General features: G+C 28.6%; 2 protein-coding genes across 2 annotated transcripts in view; one reads left to right on the top strand and one right to left on the bottom strand.

The window, feature by feature from the left end:
• The window catches only part of BRWD3 (bromodomain and WD repeat-containing protein), a 50,942-nt gene extending 41,692 nt beyond the window's left edge, over positions 1-9,250 (top strand). The window contains exons 31-34 of the mRNA XM_087163549.1: positions 850-1,031; positions 1,663-1,749; positions 3,482-4,477; positions 7,304-9,250. Coding sequence (XP_087019675.1) covers positions 850-1,031; positions 1,663-1,749; positions 3,482-4,477; positions 7,304-8,811 — 2,773 coding nt within the window. The 3' untranslated portion in view covers positions 8,812-9,250. The remainder of the gene's footprint in view (positions 1-849; positions 1,032-1,662; positions 1,750-3,481; positions 4,478-7,303) is intronic.
• Positions 9,251-10,567: 1,317 nt separating this feature from the next.
• Positions 10,568-14,543, bottom strand: LOC107449525 (transmembrane protein 267). The gene is made up of 2 exons (XM_016065080.4): positions 14,115-14,543; positions 10,568-11,062 (listed from the first exon to the last, which is right to left on the bottom strand). The coding sequence occupies exons 1-2, from the start codon at positions 14,400-14,402 to the stop codon at positions 10,742-10,744; spliced, it is 609 nt and encodes a 202-aa protein (XP_015920566.3). The 5' UTR covers positions 14,403-14,543; the 3' UTR covers positions 10,568-10,741.
• Between the last annotated feature and the right edge of the window lie 2,532 nt (positions 14,544-17,075).

The raw sequence follows: 17,075 nt of genomic DNA on the forward strand, positions 1-17,075 counted from the left end.
CCATATTCGAGCTCTATGGCAAAATTGCCCATAAGCAATGGTGCGCTGCTGACAGTCAGAGACAAGCTAGGGAGCTAAATCGTGACTGTCCTAGTGTACGTCAAAAAGAGCTTTTAAAGCTTAATAGAAACAGTTTAAGGAAAATCATTGGTCTTCTTACTGGACACTGCATCCTCAGGAGACACCTATACATATTGGGAATAGAATCCAATTCTCTTTGTAGGGGTTGTCATCTTGAAGAAGAGACATCACAACACATACTCTGTGATTGTGAGGTCTATTCTGCTCAAAGATTTGAGCATTTAGGGCAGCATTGCGTCAATGCCTGAGAACTGCAAGATGTTCCTGTAAGGTGTCTGCTGAATTTTATTTCAGCTATAGGGCTTTCATGTTAATCATGATTTAGGGTTTGGGTACAATAGACCTCTGGTCGATGTGCCCTGCTCCTTAGAGCTGCCCAATCTCTAAGTCTAATCTTACATTATTATTTATTTCAAATCTTACAAATCTTTTTAAGTGGTCAAAGTTTCAGTATAACGATGACTGTAACCAGAAAGATGACAAAAGGTCATTAATGGTATATATTTAACTGATAAAAGTTCAGTTTTTTTTAGTTTCTGGTGTTTTTTTTTCCAATTTTCTAATAAACCAGTAGCATGTAACCAGTAACCAGCAAGATTTCAATAGATTCAAATTAACTTTTCAATTTGACGTGAACTAACTAGTAAATCTAGTATGGACTAATTAAATCTTTTGGTTTCTGGTCCAAGGGCAGAAAATGTTCTTAATTTTTTACATTTGTAATGTATTTATAGCAAGTAACCTTATTTTTTATCTAATTTTTTTTAGACGAAAACCTCTGCCTGTTCAAGATGCTAATGTTAATGTAGGGGCTTCTACATCGAGAGGTTTTACATCAAATTTACCATCTACCTCTAGAGCAGATAACTACAAGACATCAATTAACCGCATTTTGAATGCAGCTTATTCTGAGCCCAGTAGTTCTAGGAGTAAAATGAAAAATGGAATAGGTTAGCATTTTTGATCATTTTTGCACATAATAAATTCATTTTTTTTGTTAAGAGTTTATGAAATTTTGCTATGCATCTTGTTGCTGCTTATTCAGTTTATTTCTGATAAAGACATATCGCGCATTTTAAAACGCTTGATGGTTCATTTGGTTTGGCACAATTTTAAAGCAATTGAAAGGTCTTCAAATGTTTTAACAGGTGAATATAAAGTTTTTATTTTGTTTGCCTGAGCAGGATCGGAAAATGATAAAAATACCCTTTAAAAACAATTAATAAATATCAATTATAAAAATTATGTAATTTCAGTAATTACATGGCATTCATATAATTTTATCAGAACATATAGCTTATGTTTCTGAACTATTTTTTTTGCTCTTCAATATAAAGCTTGACAATTTAAAAGTTATCTTTTTGCACCGTTGTTATCATTAAAATTCTTTAAAGACTAGGCATTTTAAATTATATGTATTAGGATAAAAGATCACCATATAGAGTAAACAAAATGTTTTTTTTTATTTATTCCAATGTTTAGCTTGCTTTACTTGCCATGAAATTGCAAACAATTTTTTGCACTCTTAACATAAACTTATTTTATTTGCCCTACTAATATCAAATTTCAATAAATTTGTAGGCCTCAAAAAGAAAAGCAGTCCAGAAGTTACACCTACTAAACAATCAACTGCAGGTGTGAAAAAGAAAGTTTTGAAAACTTCATTAGGTAATTTGATAATTACTTTCAAGCTACTTAGTTAAGAATTATTTTTATTTTCAAATTCTTTTGTACAATTTTCATATATATTATTACCTATATTATTGTTCTCTTTTCCTTGATTTTTGTGCTTTTTTAATAATTGCTTGTTCCCTCTTATAAAAATGGTAAAAATAAATAAAGGTACATATTAGTTAACACTACCATAATTATAAATTTTGTAAAAACTTTTTGAGTTCACTGAAAAGTAATGAAAAGCTAATTTGAAATATATATTAATATTTCAAATGCACAAAATTTTTTAATAAAATGCATAAAAAACAACCGTAAAATCTCAATGCAACAAATACAGTGTATTTCGAGAAGCCCATTGTTACAAGTTCCCGAGTCATCTTCAAAATACTAATGTTTAAAAGTGCAAAATATGTGTTTATAATAAGTTAAAAACTACTAGCCTTCTGCTATTATGAAAATTTTTTGTGACAAAAATTTTTTTTTTTTGCTGCTAAAGTGCGCATTATTATAAACACTATGGACCAAATGGAATTTTTATTTTATTTATTTCTAATAGCATTAAAAGTAAAGTGAAAAACTAACATCTGACTTTTCCTTCTTAAACTTTAACCCTTTATGTTTATAAATGCAGGGTATCCGCACGCCTGGAAAGTCATGAATTTCGTTATTGAACAAAACTTGTCATGAATGTCATGATTTTAACTATTTTTTAAAAGAAAAAATCACGAAAGTCATGGATTTAGACAGCCGGAAAATTTTATTTTTAAAATGGATTCCCCCCCCCCCCCAATTTCATGGTGTTCCAAATATCTGAATTTGTAACAAAATCCCTTCTCAGAGTAATTTTTTATTAAAATATAAAATGTTTTTATCATGTTCTTTAAAAATTATGGTGTTCTTTCATAAAATGAAAGAAAAAACATTTCTAGAGCTAAGTATCACTTAAACTGATTTCAGAATTTTTTTTATTTTATAAATTTAAAATTCTAGCTGAAGCAAGCCAGTCATTGGCAAATTTTTTTAAATTCCGAAATGAGAACAGAAAAATCCGGAGTATTTCTTTTCTTTCTGATAAACAAGAAAAGTATCTTTTGGATATAATTCTGCAAAAAAAAGAAAAAAAATTATTTGCTCAGCTGTTATTTTTTCAACTATTTTATTGCTTTAACTCTTTCTTTACTGTTTTTTAATTTTAAAATCAGTAAATAAGAAGATGCCGAGTGTAACAGTTTCGGATTTACCTATCATTTCAATTAATGTTATTATAATGCTTTTTAAATTTATTATTCTGTTTTTGTCAGAGAAAATAGTAACTTCGTTAAGTCATGAAAAGTTCTTGGAATTAGTCACGGAAAGTCATGAATTTGAAAATCTAAAATGTAGCAGATGTTAGTAAATGTTTTTTACATTTATGAATGAGATTGTATGAGAAAGTCAATTATAAATTTTTCTATTTGTTTTTGTGAATAAGAAATTATTATTGGTTTAAAGTCTCAGAAATCACACACAGGGAACAGGTGGAAGGTTTTTTTTTTTCAATTTAGTTTCTATAGCTAATCCATTGCTCCACCTACATGCACATCAATGTGATATAAGTTGTTTATTAACTGTGTATGTTGTAAATTTTTGTGACAAACCTTTAAAAAATTGTTTTTTTTTTTAAATATCTGTTAAAAGCATAAAAGATTCATATGATAAAAATAATGTATTTTTTATTAAAATTTAGGCACTTTAACAAATGGAGTTGCAAAGAAAAAATTTACTCATACCTCAAAACGAACTTTTGTAAATAAATCTTTAAGAAGACGCACAGAGAATGTTCACAAAAAAGAACATTCATCCTTTGAAGGAAGTCGTTCAGATTCTGAAGCCGGTAACGAGTCAAACAAATCTTCAGACAGTGATAGTGATGATTCTGAATGGGGCAACAATCGCTCTAAAAAACGTCCAAAAGATAATAGTGAGAGTGAAGAATCTGTCTTCAGGAACAGGTCTAAGAGGCCACGTAAAGCTCAGATTCTTCACACTAAAAGAACATTTAGAAACAGAATTATCAAGAAGCATCTGCGTCACACTCGATCTACTAGGTCCTCTGCTCATCTCAAATCCCCCGTTTTCTCATCTCGTATTTCTAAAACTCTCAATTCTGCTCCCGATTCATCGAGGTCCATAACTCCAGAAAGAACTAAAAAATCATTCGTAAAATCCAAACGTAGGGACATCCCATGTCCTTTGCAGTCACCTCTCGCATCGAAACGGTTGCAGTTGCGATCTAAAAACAACAGTCCTCCATCGAAACGTGCTCACCTGAGGAGGGTAACGGTCCAGCCCAGACGCTACGTTAATTCCGGCACCACTTCGGAAAGTGACGCATCAGAATTGCAAAGCAACAAAGACGATAGTACCTCAAACAGTCAAACTGCGTCAAATAGCAGGGACAGTTCAAGTAAATTATCATCAGCACGCAATACTTCGACTAACAGTGCAGCTGTTGATGAGATGCATTATTCTTCGAGTTCCGAAACTGAAGAGCAAACTAAAACTGCACGGCAGTTACCAAAGAGAATTAGTCGGCGTGCCTTACTTTTACCTAGCCCGAGGCAGACGAGAAACCGAGGCCAAAGAACTGTACAGTATGGGGAAGATAGTAATGATGATAATGTCAGTGATGATTCTGGAAATTCACAGCCACTGCTGTCTCTAAGCAGCAGAGGCCGTCTACGTAAGTTAACTCATCACGTTCGGGCCTTTTTTCGTGAATAATGGTGTTTATTTCTTTAACTAATCATTTTTTAAAAATAAATTTGTGTTAATTTATTTTCATCTTTTTGTGGCTCATTAATGCAGGGTTATATTTTTATTCATCTCTGCAATTTTGTTAAATAAAAAAACATCAAATTACATTTCCACTGTATATAAATATTAAAATCACCAGTTGCATTGAAATTGTTTTTACAGTGATACATGTAAATAGTTTGTTATCGAGAGGTTAAAGCATTTATTAATGTTCATTTTTAAACTTCATCCTACATATTTCATGCTGTAAATATATTAAGTCTTTTTCTATCTGAATTGTGAAAATGACAAATGAGGTCAAATTTACAAGTACAAAAATTATAAACTCTTTTCACTTCTTTTATTATCAAACACCATTGTTCACTCATTTAATATTTAATGCCAAAAGAATAGTTTTTTATATTCAAATGTTTTAGTGTCTGTGTTGTTTATCTACTTCTTTATTTTTTTTTGTATAGTTCAAATTTATCCAATCAAATACTCAAGATTAGAAAATGATAATAAGTTCCTGTTTATTTTTTGAATTATTATTTTTGAACCTGATGCAGGTTAATTGTATTTTAAATGTTATGTGATATCTGGAAGGTACTTTAAAACTCTAAGTAAACTAAAATTAATGTGATATTGATGTTAGTTAATCATAACTTTTTAAAAAATATGTTGTAGTTATTAATTTTAAACGCCCTTTTTTATAAAATATTAAGTGAAATAAAATCAAGCTATTTTAGTTCAATGATTTTAATTCCACTTTATACTACATAAATTTTTTTTTAAAACCATGTTTTTACAAAAAAACAAAAATACATCTAAATTTGTGCTATAATTATAATTTTTTTAAATTTTATAGGGTAGTAGATAGTATATTGTGAATAAATATGATGTAAAAATTTATTGATAGTTTGTCGCACACTCCGCAATTAAAACATTTTACATTTATATTACTATTTATAAAAATCTAAAATAGTTTATATAAAGTAATAGTAAAAACAAAACATTTTCTAAACACAGTTTATCCATTATTTTTATAAATAATTACTATTAATTCATAATTGAAAACTCAATAAAGAAAGTATATTTTCTACCTCTGGTCTAGTGTTATTAAATATGATTCTTATTTACAAAACTTCTTAAATGCTTATTAATTATATACTTCTAATTAATTATTTACATCTACATTATTTATAGATTTTCATTTAGAAACTTTTATTTTATTGTTTTTTGGTAAAAATTAAATTTGTAGTTGATGTATTTTTAATATTTTTTTTTTTTAATTTAAAGGGAAATAGAAAACATATTTTAGTATTTTGATTATCATGCTAGTTTACAGCTAAATATATTAAGTGTTTTAATTAAGAAATCATCTAACACATTCTGTACCAAACTTAACAAATGAAATTATTTTTTCCACATAGCAGCTATATTAAAAAGAATTAAATGCAAGGACTAAGTGCTATTTTATTATTAAGTCCAAACACTCTTATCATAAAGAAAATCAAATCCTTAATTTGTTTGAATTATTTTTAATTGTTCAAAAATTTTAAAATTATGTTTCTTCACAAAGTTCATTTAAATTACAAAACAGACCTGAAATTTATTTAAAAAAAAAAATGTTTTTGATCTTATAGAATTATTTGTACTTTTTCCCTTTTTTAATTTTATGAATATTTGCATCTAGATTTTGGTTTATGATGAAATGTTTGTATGTTTAACCAAAATATCTAAATTCCAGTGATGACATGTATTAACTTTATTTTTAAAACTTCAATTTATTTTTAAAAATTAAAGTAATTGTTGAATAAAAAGTTTTATTTTTGGTACCAGCTAAGGTGTTGTGTATTTTTTTGTTTAAAAATCGAAGTAATTAATTCTTTACTTGTATTGGAATTTTAATACCAGCACACATAATATATAGCTTCGGAGAAAAACGCGAAAGGAGCTTCTGATGCTTATATTATAATATAGCACATTTTCCCTGATTGTGATGAGTTGCTGATAAGGTATATTATTTATTTTTAATTTAATATGTTTACAATTTAGTTTATTACTTTGTGCCATTATAATACAATATACAAAAATTATTATTTATCTCATATTTTAAGCTCATTTTTTTATTATTATTAAGATATCAATTATTTATTGGTTAAGATGAAATAGGTTTTAGAATTTTAAATATGTGTGCAAATGGCAGCTATTTATTATACATGTATATATTATTATATATGTATAACATTAAGGAAAGACTGTTAAAATCTGTATTTAAGCAAAAAATGTTATTTCACTTTAATTTAATAATTTATTATGCAGTAGAAGTAATTCGGTTTTCAACGTTTTCTTCGGTTATGTAAGTTATAAACTGAAAAAAATAATGGTAAAGGTATTAAAATAATTAGTATTTTGTGAAAGATTATTTACGAACATCTTTCTAAACTTATTATATTGAATAACTTGATAGATCCATTTAGCATGCTTAAATTAAAATTAAGGTAAAGTATAACTACCATCCATAAAGTTTTAACATTTTCAATTCAGTCCAAAGTAAAATAAAACAACTTTGCATGAAATTTATTTCTGTGTGAAAAGATAGATTAATAATCTTACAATATTTAAAAAATAAAATATTCTGACAAATATACTGTCATTTTGAGAAGAAGAAAAAATAAGGATCGTTTATAAAATGTAATACACAGATATTGAATACTTAAAATTTTGGTTCTGTAATCTTTGAATGTAACAATTTACCCCTTTGTTTTAGGTTCAGATCTTACAAAAGACAAAAATATAGCTAAACCTGTGATGACAAAGAAAGTACATGAAAAAACACCAGTAAAGGAATGCACAAAGAGAAGTATTTTAATAACTCAAAAGCAATGCAAGGATTCCGAACTAAGTTCCAAATTGAGGACTCAAAATGTTAGTAAATTGAAATCTCGTGTTACAAACACATTTCAAAAACGGAGAAGTTCTGCATTGCTAAGTCATAAATTTGATTCACATTCCTCATTGCGTTCCAGATCTTCTACCTCTCTAGATGTGAATAAAATATATAAAGCTAAGTCTACTCCTACGTCTTCAAAAACTATAGTTCAGCCCGTTGAATCCAAGCTGTATCAGAAAGCTTTAAAAATCTGTGATAAAAGAAAAATTAGTAAAAGTCTGAATGCCAATAATGGAGAACAGTTTGCATTTAATGGACCAATACAGAAGAAAATATCTAATGCTAGCACTATTTTGAGAAAAAGTAGTAACATTAAAATCGATCGTGATAAAAGATTGACTCGTTCGTCTTTATCTTCCAATAATACAGACAAGTCAGATACAGCATCTAAAGTACGTTTGAAAAATAATGAAGCATCTTTCAATGCCATAAATAACTTAAACAAAAATAGTAAAACTAGTGAAGATAAGCCTAGTTCTACTGAGGAAGGTGCTAATAAGATTGGTGATATTCCGGGTAAAATAAATAATCCAAAGAAAGTTCAACTTGTTATTAAAAGGAAACCTCCCTTATTGAAACATAGAAAAAGTGGTTTAATTGCTAAAAAGCTTTCTAAAACCTTAGCATCTGAATCAATATCTTCATATACTAGATCTGCTGTACATAAAGAGGCATCGCCTGCATCAAAAAGCGAGACTAGTAGTTCAACTTCTGACTTAAGAAAAACCAAAGATGAAGATGTTGTTTACCCTAGCACTTCTAAAAAAATAGACGAATCTGAATGTAGTAACCAAAGCAAAGAAAATTCCAGCTCAGCAGCTACCAAGCGCAAATGGTATCAGAAAAAAATTCGCTCAGCTGCTAGAATCAGCACGAGGGTTAATAGAAACTCCAGCTCTACGAGTAAAAATGTAATTAATAAACGGGAAACCAGGTACAGTGGAAGAAGGACAGTGATATATACAGAAGACATAGATAGCCCCTATCTAATGGAGATGTTAGAAAATGAAGAACATTACGAGTCTGATATTAGCCAGAATAAAGACATTTCGACCTCAACCATCAGTGTGCCATTATCAAAGCCAGCTTTATCTAATCCTAGACAACGCCAATCTTATGTTCGAGTTAGGCATAAGCCTAATAACTTCAAAAGATATTCTCTAAGGGCCCCAGAGGAAGCTAAAAAGCCATTAAAGCAACTGTCGAATGGAATCGAGACTAGAAATCGTGGTGAAAGAACAATGTTATATAACGACGATAGTGAATTTTCTGATGAATTTGAAAATTTAGAGCCAGTTGTGTTCAACAGGAGTAGCTGCTGTTGAACATTTTTTTCTTTTCCTTTTCCAGCTATTATTTGGTTGAGTAAGCATTTTAAGTGCAGTTGTTAATCATATTTTTATATAAGGCAAGTTTTTGAAGTATATTCCTTACTCTTCTCTTTCATGTAAAGCATTTCGTGATAATGTTCTAACAATTTTAATACTTCACTTCTAAAGCTTTGAAACCTACCTGGTGATGGTCTTTGTATTGTCTGACTAGTTGAGTTAATGTTTCTAAGAAACTTGATATAATTGTTTTATTTCTTGATGGACAAAGAGAATGTGCATTTTAGAAATATTGACTTATTTTGAGTACTGTTGAAATTGATAAGAGTAATCTCTATTTGTTTTGTTTGTAAATGTATTTCCCAATCCAGTGAAGTGCATTTTCTTAATTTTATACGTTATATGTCGTAAATATAATAAATAAATTTACATTCTAGGTGTTTTTAATTTCTTTTTATAAGACAGTGTTGTAATTTATTATTTTAACTGAAAACACAATGTTAACATTTGAATATAAACAAATTCAAAACTACTAAATGCTTTGTTTACAATTTGTTAAAAAGAAACCAGGTAGTTCGAATCAACTGAATAAATTAGCTTTGAAACTTGTATGTAAAATCTTTAGTAAAATACTTTACAGTTTGCCAAGAAATAAGATTTTTAATTAGTTTTAGGCTGATAGTTGGTTTTTTGAAATCTAAATCAGGATTAACAGCTTTTTAGAAATTTCAATTTTAAAACTGCAGATGTTTAATGATGCAGATGTTTAAATTTAAAGTTATTAAAATGCTAGTTTTTGTTATGCTATGTAAAATGTACGTAATGCTACGTAAAATGCGAATTTTTTTCTAGATAAAATTTTATACTGAATAAAAAATACACAGCGTGCTAACTGAATATATTGACATCTTTAATGCATGTAATTAATAAAATGTGACATTCTGCCACAGAAATTTATTTTGATAAGCTTTACAAAACAGGAAGAAAAAAAATTTCTTGAGAGTGTAAGCCTAACTCTTTCTGATTATAACTCTTCCTGAACTCAGTTCTTGATTTGCCGTTAAAGAGTTAATCTAAAAAGATCATGCCTTTGCAAACAAGTTTAAAAGTTAAACCAATTAAACTTAATTGAACTTAGGCTAACATTGCAATAAAAATTTTAAAATATTTAAGTTGAATGTAACAAATAAAATAAAAAACTGAACACTATATCAATTAAGGGATGAATGAAAAAAGAAGGTAAGGGAAATATTGCTGTTAGCCAGTTTAATGAAACTGATAACAATACTGATGAAGCCTTACTACTATTGCATAAAACTTGCTATATACATATTGAATTCCAGATTATCTGCATTCTGGTTCCAGGTTGAAATTTTGTGCATATGAAAAAAACATTTTCTCACTACCAGAAACATCCTATCAATTGTATTTTTGGTGGTGAGAAAATTTAGACATTTATAAAATGTCAAAAAATGCAGATATCGATATAAAATTCAAATAATAAGTTATTCATATAAATGGAACAACAATTATTCAATTTAAAAATGCTTAAATACAAAGATATTTGTAGAAGTATTTCTTTTTGCCAATTTAAGCTTATCCAACAGTGTCACATCTAATTTGGTACATAATCAAGAATTAAGTAACGAAGACTAGACGAAGAAACTTATTTTGATACTTGATAAAATTTCTTCAATTCTTTGGTGTGTTTCTTAAATTATTGGGAGCACTGATAGTGAAATTCAAATAAAAATACAAAAAAATTCATTTATTTATATGACTAGTATTTCATATAAAATGCACAAAGTAATAAATATACTTAGTAAAAATAACAAAAAATGCAACATTTTTATATCACATGTCTGCATTACACAGAAATTTCGAGAAAAATCTCTATGGTGCTGGTCGACCTGGTTACATTACTTTACTATACTTCAAATGCAGTTTTTTCTTTTGGTACAGGATGATCTATTATTTTAATCAATGCACCAACTCCCAAAGAAAATAAATAGCTTATAATAACAGAGTCACAGAAACCTAAAGGTTTCGTCTCAAACGGCCATAGCCAGAGTCCTCTACGCATAGCATCACGCAAATGATGGGAGACAACTGCTACTAACATAAACCATCCTATTTTTTCTGCTGGTTTTTGTTCTATGTTATGCATGAGAATGATAAAACATGTTACTATTGAAACTAATAATGTTGTATTGTGAAAGGGTGGTCTTGAAGGCAGGCTTACTGCATCCTGAAATAAAGAAGGATGTTTATCAGAAAAGTTATCTCTTGCAAAAATTCAGATTATTTAAAATCTAAAAATTTTTTAGCTAAGCAATATATATTTAGTGAGTAAGAATCTGGATATATCTTTCGTTGCTTCCACAACATGAAAAATACAGGGCAAACTTGCTCCGAACAGCAAATATATATTTTAAAGTGGTAGTTTATCAATTGTGATTCTTGGTTTAATAAATTCAATTTAGTAGATTTTTATCCACCATTATTTCTAAATAATTCATAGGTTTACTTAATTCACCACTTTATAGTACTTATGCCATGCTATACCTCTTAAAAAGCAAGCAAAAATAGTAAAATATTTGCGAAACTTACTTAGTAGTTATATACCGTTTTTTAAAATTATTTTGGCGTGTCTGGAGCAATTGGCATCTCTGGGCATGTAGTTTCAATTCTAAAGATACTAGTTGGGTTAAAATTTTGCATTCATGAAAAGTTAGAACAATTTTTAAAATTAAAACAGTTGTAGTATAGAAAGAACTTTATGGTGACTGAAAGCATAAAAGAATGTAGAAACTTAAAAAAAAAATCGAATATTTATTGCAATATAATTAGATTAAATCAAAATAAGTTAATCTTAAGGCTTCCATCTATTCAAAAGCAATGGTTAGATAATAAAAAGTGAGTGCACCATTTTTTTATTTTAAATAGAGGATAAATGCTACCATTTGATAAGCATACTTCGTTTTATAACTGTCGTTGAACAGTTGACCCAATTTTTAGGTTTACAACTACTAATGTTCTACTCCGTAGCCATGTAATTTTGGATCCAATCCAGAAGACAAGGGAACTCTTGGTTTAAGTATGGGGTTAAATTTGCTTTCGTAAAGGACTAACGTAAGCCTGACATAAAAGGACTTGACGGAACTAACCTGCATTTGTGTTACATGGAGAGGAAAACCTTCCACGGTTAGCCTGACAGCTGGGGAACTTTAACTCATGATCCGTCTACCACTAAGGATATTTTACGTCAGCACTGTGGTCTGCGCGAGTAGGCAATGAAATTCGTATAGACCCGTCATTGCTGGTATTCGAACCTAGTTCACCTCATTGGAAGGCGAATACTCTATCCCCTGAGCCGTGACGGCTCCAGCATATTTAGTTTAGTCTAAAACTTGATTTTTTAAAAAAATATTTGATCATCAATAATGAGTGAGAATTTCTCACCCTGTATATGTTTACTACAATATGCTACATACAGATAATTAGAAAAATATGCTACTATATTTCATTAAAAACAATAAAAAATCACAAATGGTAAAATTTATATTTAAACCATTGGCACATAGGATGTCAGATAGCATTAGTACACTATCAATAGGATAAATGGCAGGAGATAGTAACACAGGATTTAATCCGATAGAGGTTATGCTTCATTAAAGAGATAAATGTACAATTAAAGGTAGAATTAAAAATTGACAGTAAATTATTAAATGTTAAAAAATCACAAATTCATCATTTGTGATTTTTAGATGTTTTTAATTGCATTTTATATTCTGAGAAAGAATTACTCTTGTAATTTCAATATGTGCTACTAGATGTTCAGAATAAAGTGTACCATTTATCTTGTTTTTTATAACTAATATGAAAATGTTAGGTCAAGACATGGTTTAGTGTAAATATTGATAACATGAAAAATTTAAGACTTAATGTTAACTTTGATTATTCATATTATAATTTTTTTAAAATTTTTTATAAAACACTAAACATGTATTTAAGCGATACTAAACTAGATGCAATTAAATCTATCTTGGATATGGATTAAGCTCAAGCAGTTTAAATTTTAAAGGTATTGAAATAGTGGGATACGGAGGAAAAATTTCGTATTATAGTATTTTTTTTATTTTTGCAGTACATTTAAATTTATGGAAGAAATAATATGACTGAAAATAAGAAAAATGTAGAGTTGATTTGAAACCTATAAAAATTTATATTTACATTAAAAATAAAATGTTAGTTTTGAATGACTTTTATAATCAACTGTTCTAAATGAAGTAAAATAATAGATATTTTCATTTAAAAAAAAAAAAAAAAAAAAAAAACAGCTCGTGTGAAGATACGGAAACTTTCCTGAACAGCAAATGAATGTGCTATCAAACTTGAAGTTTTATAAGAAAACAATTGTGCCGATTTATTTCTGAAGACAATTTTATTTCTAAAGTAGTAATTGTATTCCATAACAATTTTACTTCTAAGGTAATAAATATTTAGTCAATCTATTAGTTTACACAAATATCAAACTAGGTTTAAAAATACAAAACTAAGGCAAATAATGTTATAGAGCACCAAAATATTTATAAAATACAGACAGCTGTTTCGGATGCTCAAAGGGCAACCTTCATCAGTGCAACACTGCCCTGATGAAAGTTGCCCTTTGAGCATCCAAAACAGCTGTCTGTATTCCATAAATATTTTTGTCAGGGCCGTCTTAATAGCATGCAGGGCCCCAGAGCACAGAAATGTTTTGGGCCCCTATAACGGGTCATACTACTTAAAATCGAACTAAAAAACTTCAGATATATAAAATTATGCATTTTTATTATATTTTTTTAATTAAATATATTTTGCAAATTTAAATATATTTTGATTTCCCCAAAAAACTGAATCCACATAAACTTCATTAGAACGTAGAAAAATTTATTTCGGTTGCCTTTCTAAGTATTCTTGGTGATAAACTACTCAAATTATTGTTGTTTGCAATATAATCAATCACTATTTGTAGAAAGAAAAACAAAATACACACTTTATACAACAGAATATAATTATTTAAAAAAATATATAATGCAATTTTGTTAATTCTTAGTGTTTTTAAATACAATTTATAAAAAGTAAGATTCTCCAGGGCACCCCTGAGTGCCTGGAGCCCTCGGGCACTGCCCGGGTGTGCCTATGCATAAAGACGGTACTGATTTTTGTGCTCTTTAACGTTGCTTGCCTTAGTTTTGTATTTTAGCACAAAGGTCACCCACTTGTGTGTTTAGGTTTAAAATTGTTTTTCAACTAACTTTTAAATGTAGTGATTTCGCCATCAAAAAATGATCTACATCAATAATTCCGGCAAAGAAACCGCATAAAAGGCTTTGCAGTAAATGCGACAAACTGATCTTGTCATAACTTATGACAATTAACCAGCTAATTATTCCGATAGCAATATGTGTTAGATTATCTATAAAGCAATGCAAAGTGAGGTTTTTTTGGATCATTTCCATCTGGGACAAACTATCTCCGGATTTTGAGATAGAGAATAAAATAGCAATGAAAATAAATTGCTTACAGATGAAGTTAATGTACATTTTATAAAAATTTTAAAAACTCATATGCATATTAATGGTAAGAATAAAGGCATAAATCGATTATGCCGTATAAAATACAAATGAAAATATAAATGCATCACGATAATATATGCTAGAAGTTTTTGTTTTGGTGTACTTTACGTCATGCATGTTGTTGATATCGAAATTTAGTTTAGTTTATAGCTTCCTTTGCGCTCATGTTAGAGATTGTTCCTTACTGGTACAATCGATCCCAACGATTGAGTACGCCATCTGGGGTTGAAAGCGGTTCCATGTCTTGATCTTCCCCTTTCCTCAATCTTCTCTTCAGTTTTTCTTTTCTTAATATTTTTTATATTTAACTCTATCAAAATTTTTAAAATTTCTTTCCTTTAAGAACTATGTTAAATGTGGTTTTCAGTTACTTACAGTTTTTTAACTTGAAAGTTTTTAGTCTATTTGAAAATTGAAACAAAAACTAAGTTCATCTTCCAATATGTACACTAATTGACACCGAAGTAAAATAGTAATATGACCACAGTTAATTTCAGTTCTGAGTTTTAGGCAGTTTTATAAAATAAAGCAAAAAATTGTGTGCAGGCGTTAGGATTAGCTTCAGTGTTTCTTACAAGGTTTTAAATTTAGTTGATTAAAAGTAAAACTTCTACCACACATAAGTTTTTTTTTTTTTAAGATCAAAATAAGAAGTTAAAGCAAACAAGTAAAAACAACTGAGTTTTAAGCAAAATCGGTTACAAAAGAAAAAAAAAAGCGAAATATCATAAACAAAATTTTGAATAGTATTTTTCCAGATTTATCATCAATAATAGTTTTTGTTTATTTCTGCATATTTCTCCAAATTAAAAATTAAATGTTCGTTTTAAAATGTATCCACAAAATCAGTAAGTTTTATATTTAAATATTCAACAAAATCAAGGAAAAAATAAATATTTATTCAGAACAATTTCTATTGTTTTATTTTCAAACATACTAGTATCATAATTTATTTATTTACTTTTTTACAAAATAAATCGCTATACTTCTAACAATGAAATAATATTAAATAATCTGTTGTAGAAGAATCGCATTTTATTTGCATTAAGAAAAAAAAAATCCATTTAAATCACCAAGAAATGAAAATATTGCGGATTTAACTCAATATCAATTGGGCTCTTTTATTTAGTTTTTAGATTATGAATTTGCAATTTTGATATCATTCTGACTGAAAGTTACATTAAATACATAAAAAAAAAGACGCACTTAAATAAACTATTTTTATATTAAATAATCAATGGTGAAGGGGCAGTTTTAAATACTTGCTAAAACGAAAAAAACGAAACTTACCCCCCACATTGCACAAGTTTTCTTTTAATAAACATATTACTATTACTTTATGTTCTAGAATTTTAGGAAATTAATGAAATATTATTATCAACATACAGAAAGTGGTGCATAAATATTTCAAATGATTAATTTGTTGAAAAATAATAAACATTCCAAGAATTTTGATTGGATAACAATTTTTTAAAACTTCTTCAATTTAACTCCTGAAAATATTTTATAAAAATTATTACATTTTTTTAAAATGTTGCACACGTAAGAAGCATTAAAACAATAGCTATTTTTAAAACTCATTATTCAGAGTCCAACAGCAATTGGAATTCAATGCATCTTTTTTTTCTCTTGATTGTTATAATCAAACATATACAATGCATTATTTATAAATTAATTATTAAATTAATTTTAAATCTATAATAAACTTATCTTTATTATAAGTTTCTTCCCGAGGGCAAATTTGTGTCTTACTGTAATAAGGTTTTTTTAACTTGAAAGCATCTATAGTACATGAGATGGCACCTTCGAAAAATCTCCCTTAGTTAGCCAAACAGATATGAAAATCTAACATATAGTCTATTTATTTCAGAATATATCTAAGAGAAAGCATTAATACCAATGGCAAACAATCAGAATAAATTTTGATTGCTTGAATTTAGAAAAAATAATTGCAGTTGCTACTTTGATAGAGATGGTATATAGTGTTAGGTTTATTAGCAAATGGGCTTTAAATATATAGTAAATGAATTTTTATAAATTTTTATATGGGGAGGAAAACCATGAAAATATCTCAAGGTCAGCCTGACGGTAAAAGGATTCTAAACAATGACCCATTTACAACTGAGGATGTTTTACGCCAGCACTGAGGTTAATGGCAGTAGTAGGAAGAATTCGTATCAAACAGCCACTGCTGGGACTCGAACCTGGATAACTTCATTGGTAGGCTAACGCTCTATCCCCATAGCCACCACGGTTCAGCATAGGCCCATTGGTAGAATTCATAGACCCACTAAATCAGATCGATTCCTAATTATACTATATCGACTCCTTGGGTTTGATACAGCCTGATTAGTGAGAAAAAATGTTTTAAACTATTCCAAAATACACTGATAAACAGATAATCTCTCAATCTACATTATTTTTAAAGTGATGAGCGATATTGGAGACAAAAACCCAGTGGTTATTCCTGCAGAAATAAAATTTTAAAGTGATTTTTGATTATAGATGATTTTTTCAGGGCCCTAATTGGGGCCCGTGGCAAAAACTTCCTTGGGAGGCCCCCTCTGCTTCATTACTACAGCAATGAAGAACTAAACTTTATGGAGGTATTTAAATTTTTCACCTCATTATACATATATA

This window comes from Parasteatoda tepidariorum, chromosome 5, assembly GCF_982258835.1.
Source record: "Parasteatoda tepidariorum strain Cologne lab strain chromosome 5, Ptep-v5.0, whole genome shotgun sequence".
Classification (NCBI taxonomy): Eukaryota; Metazoa; Arthropoda; class Arachnida; order Araneae; family Theridiidae; genus Parasteatoda; species Parasteatoda tepidariorum.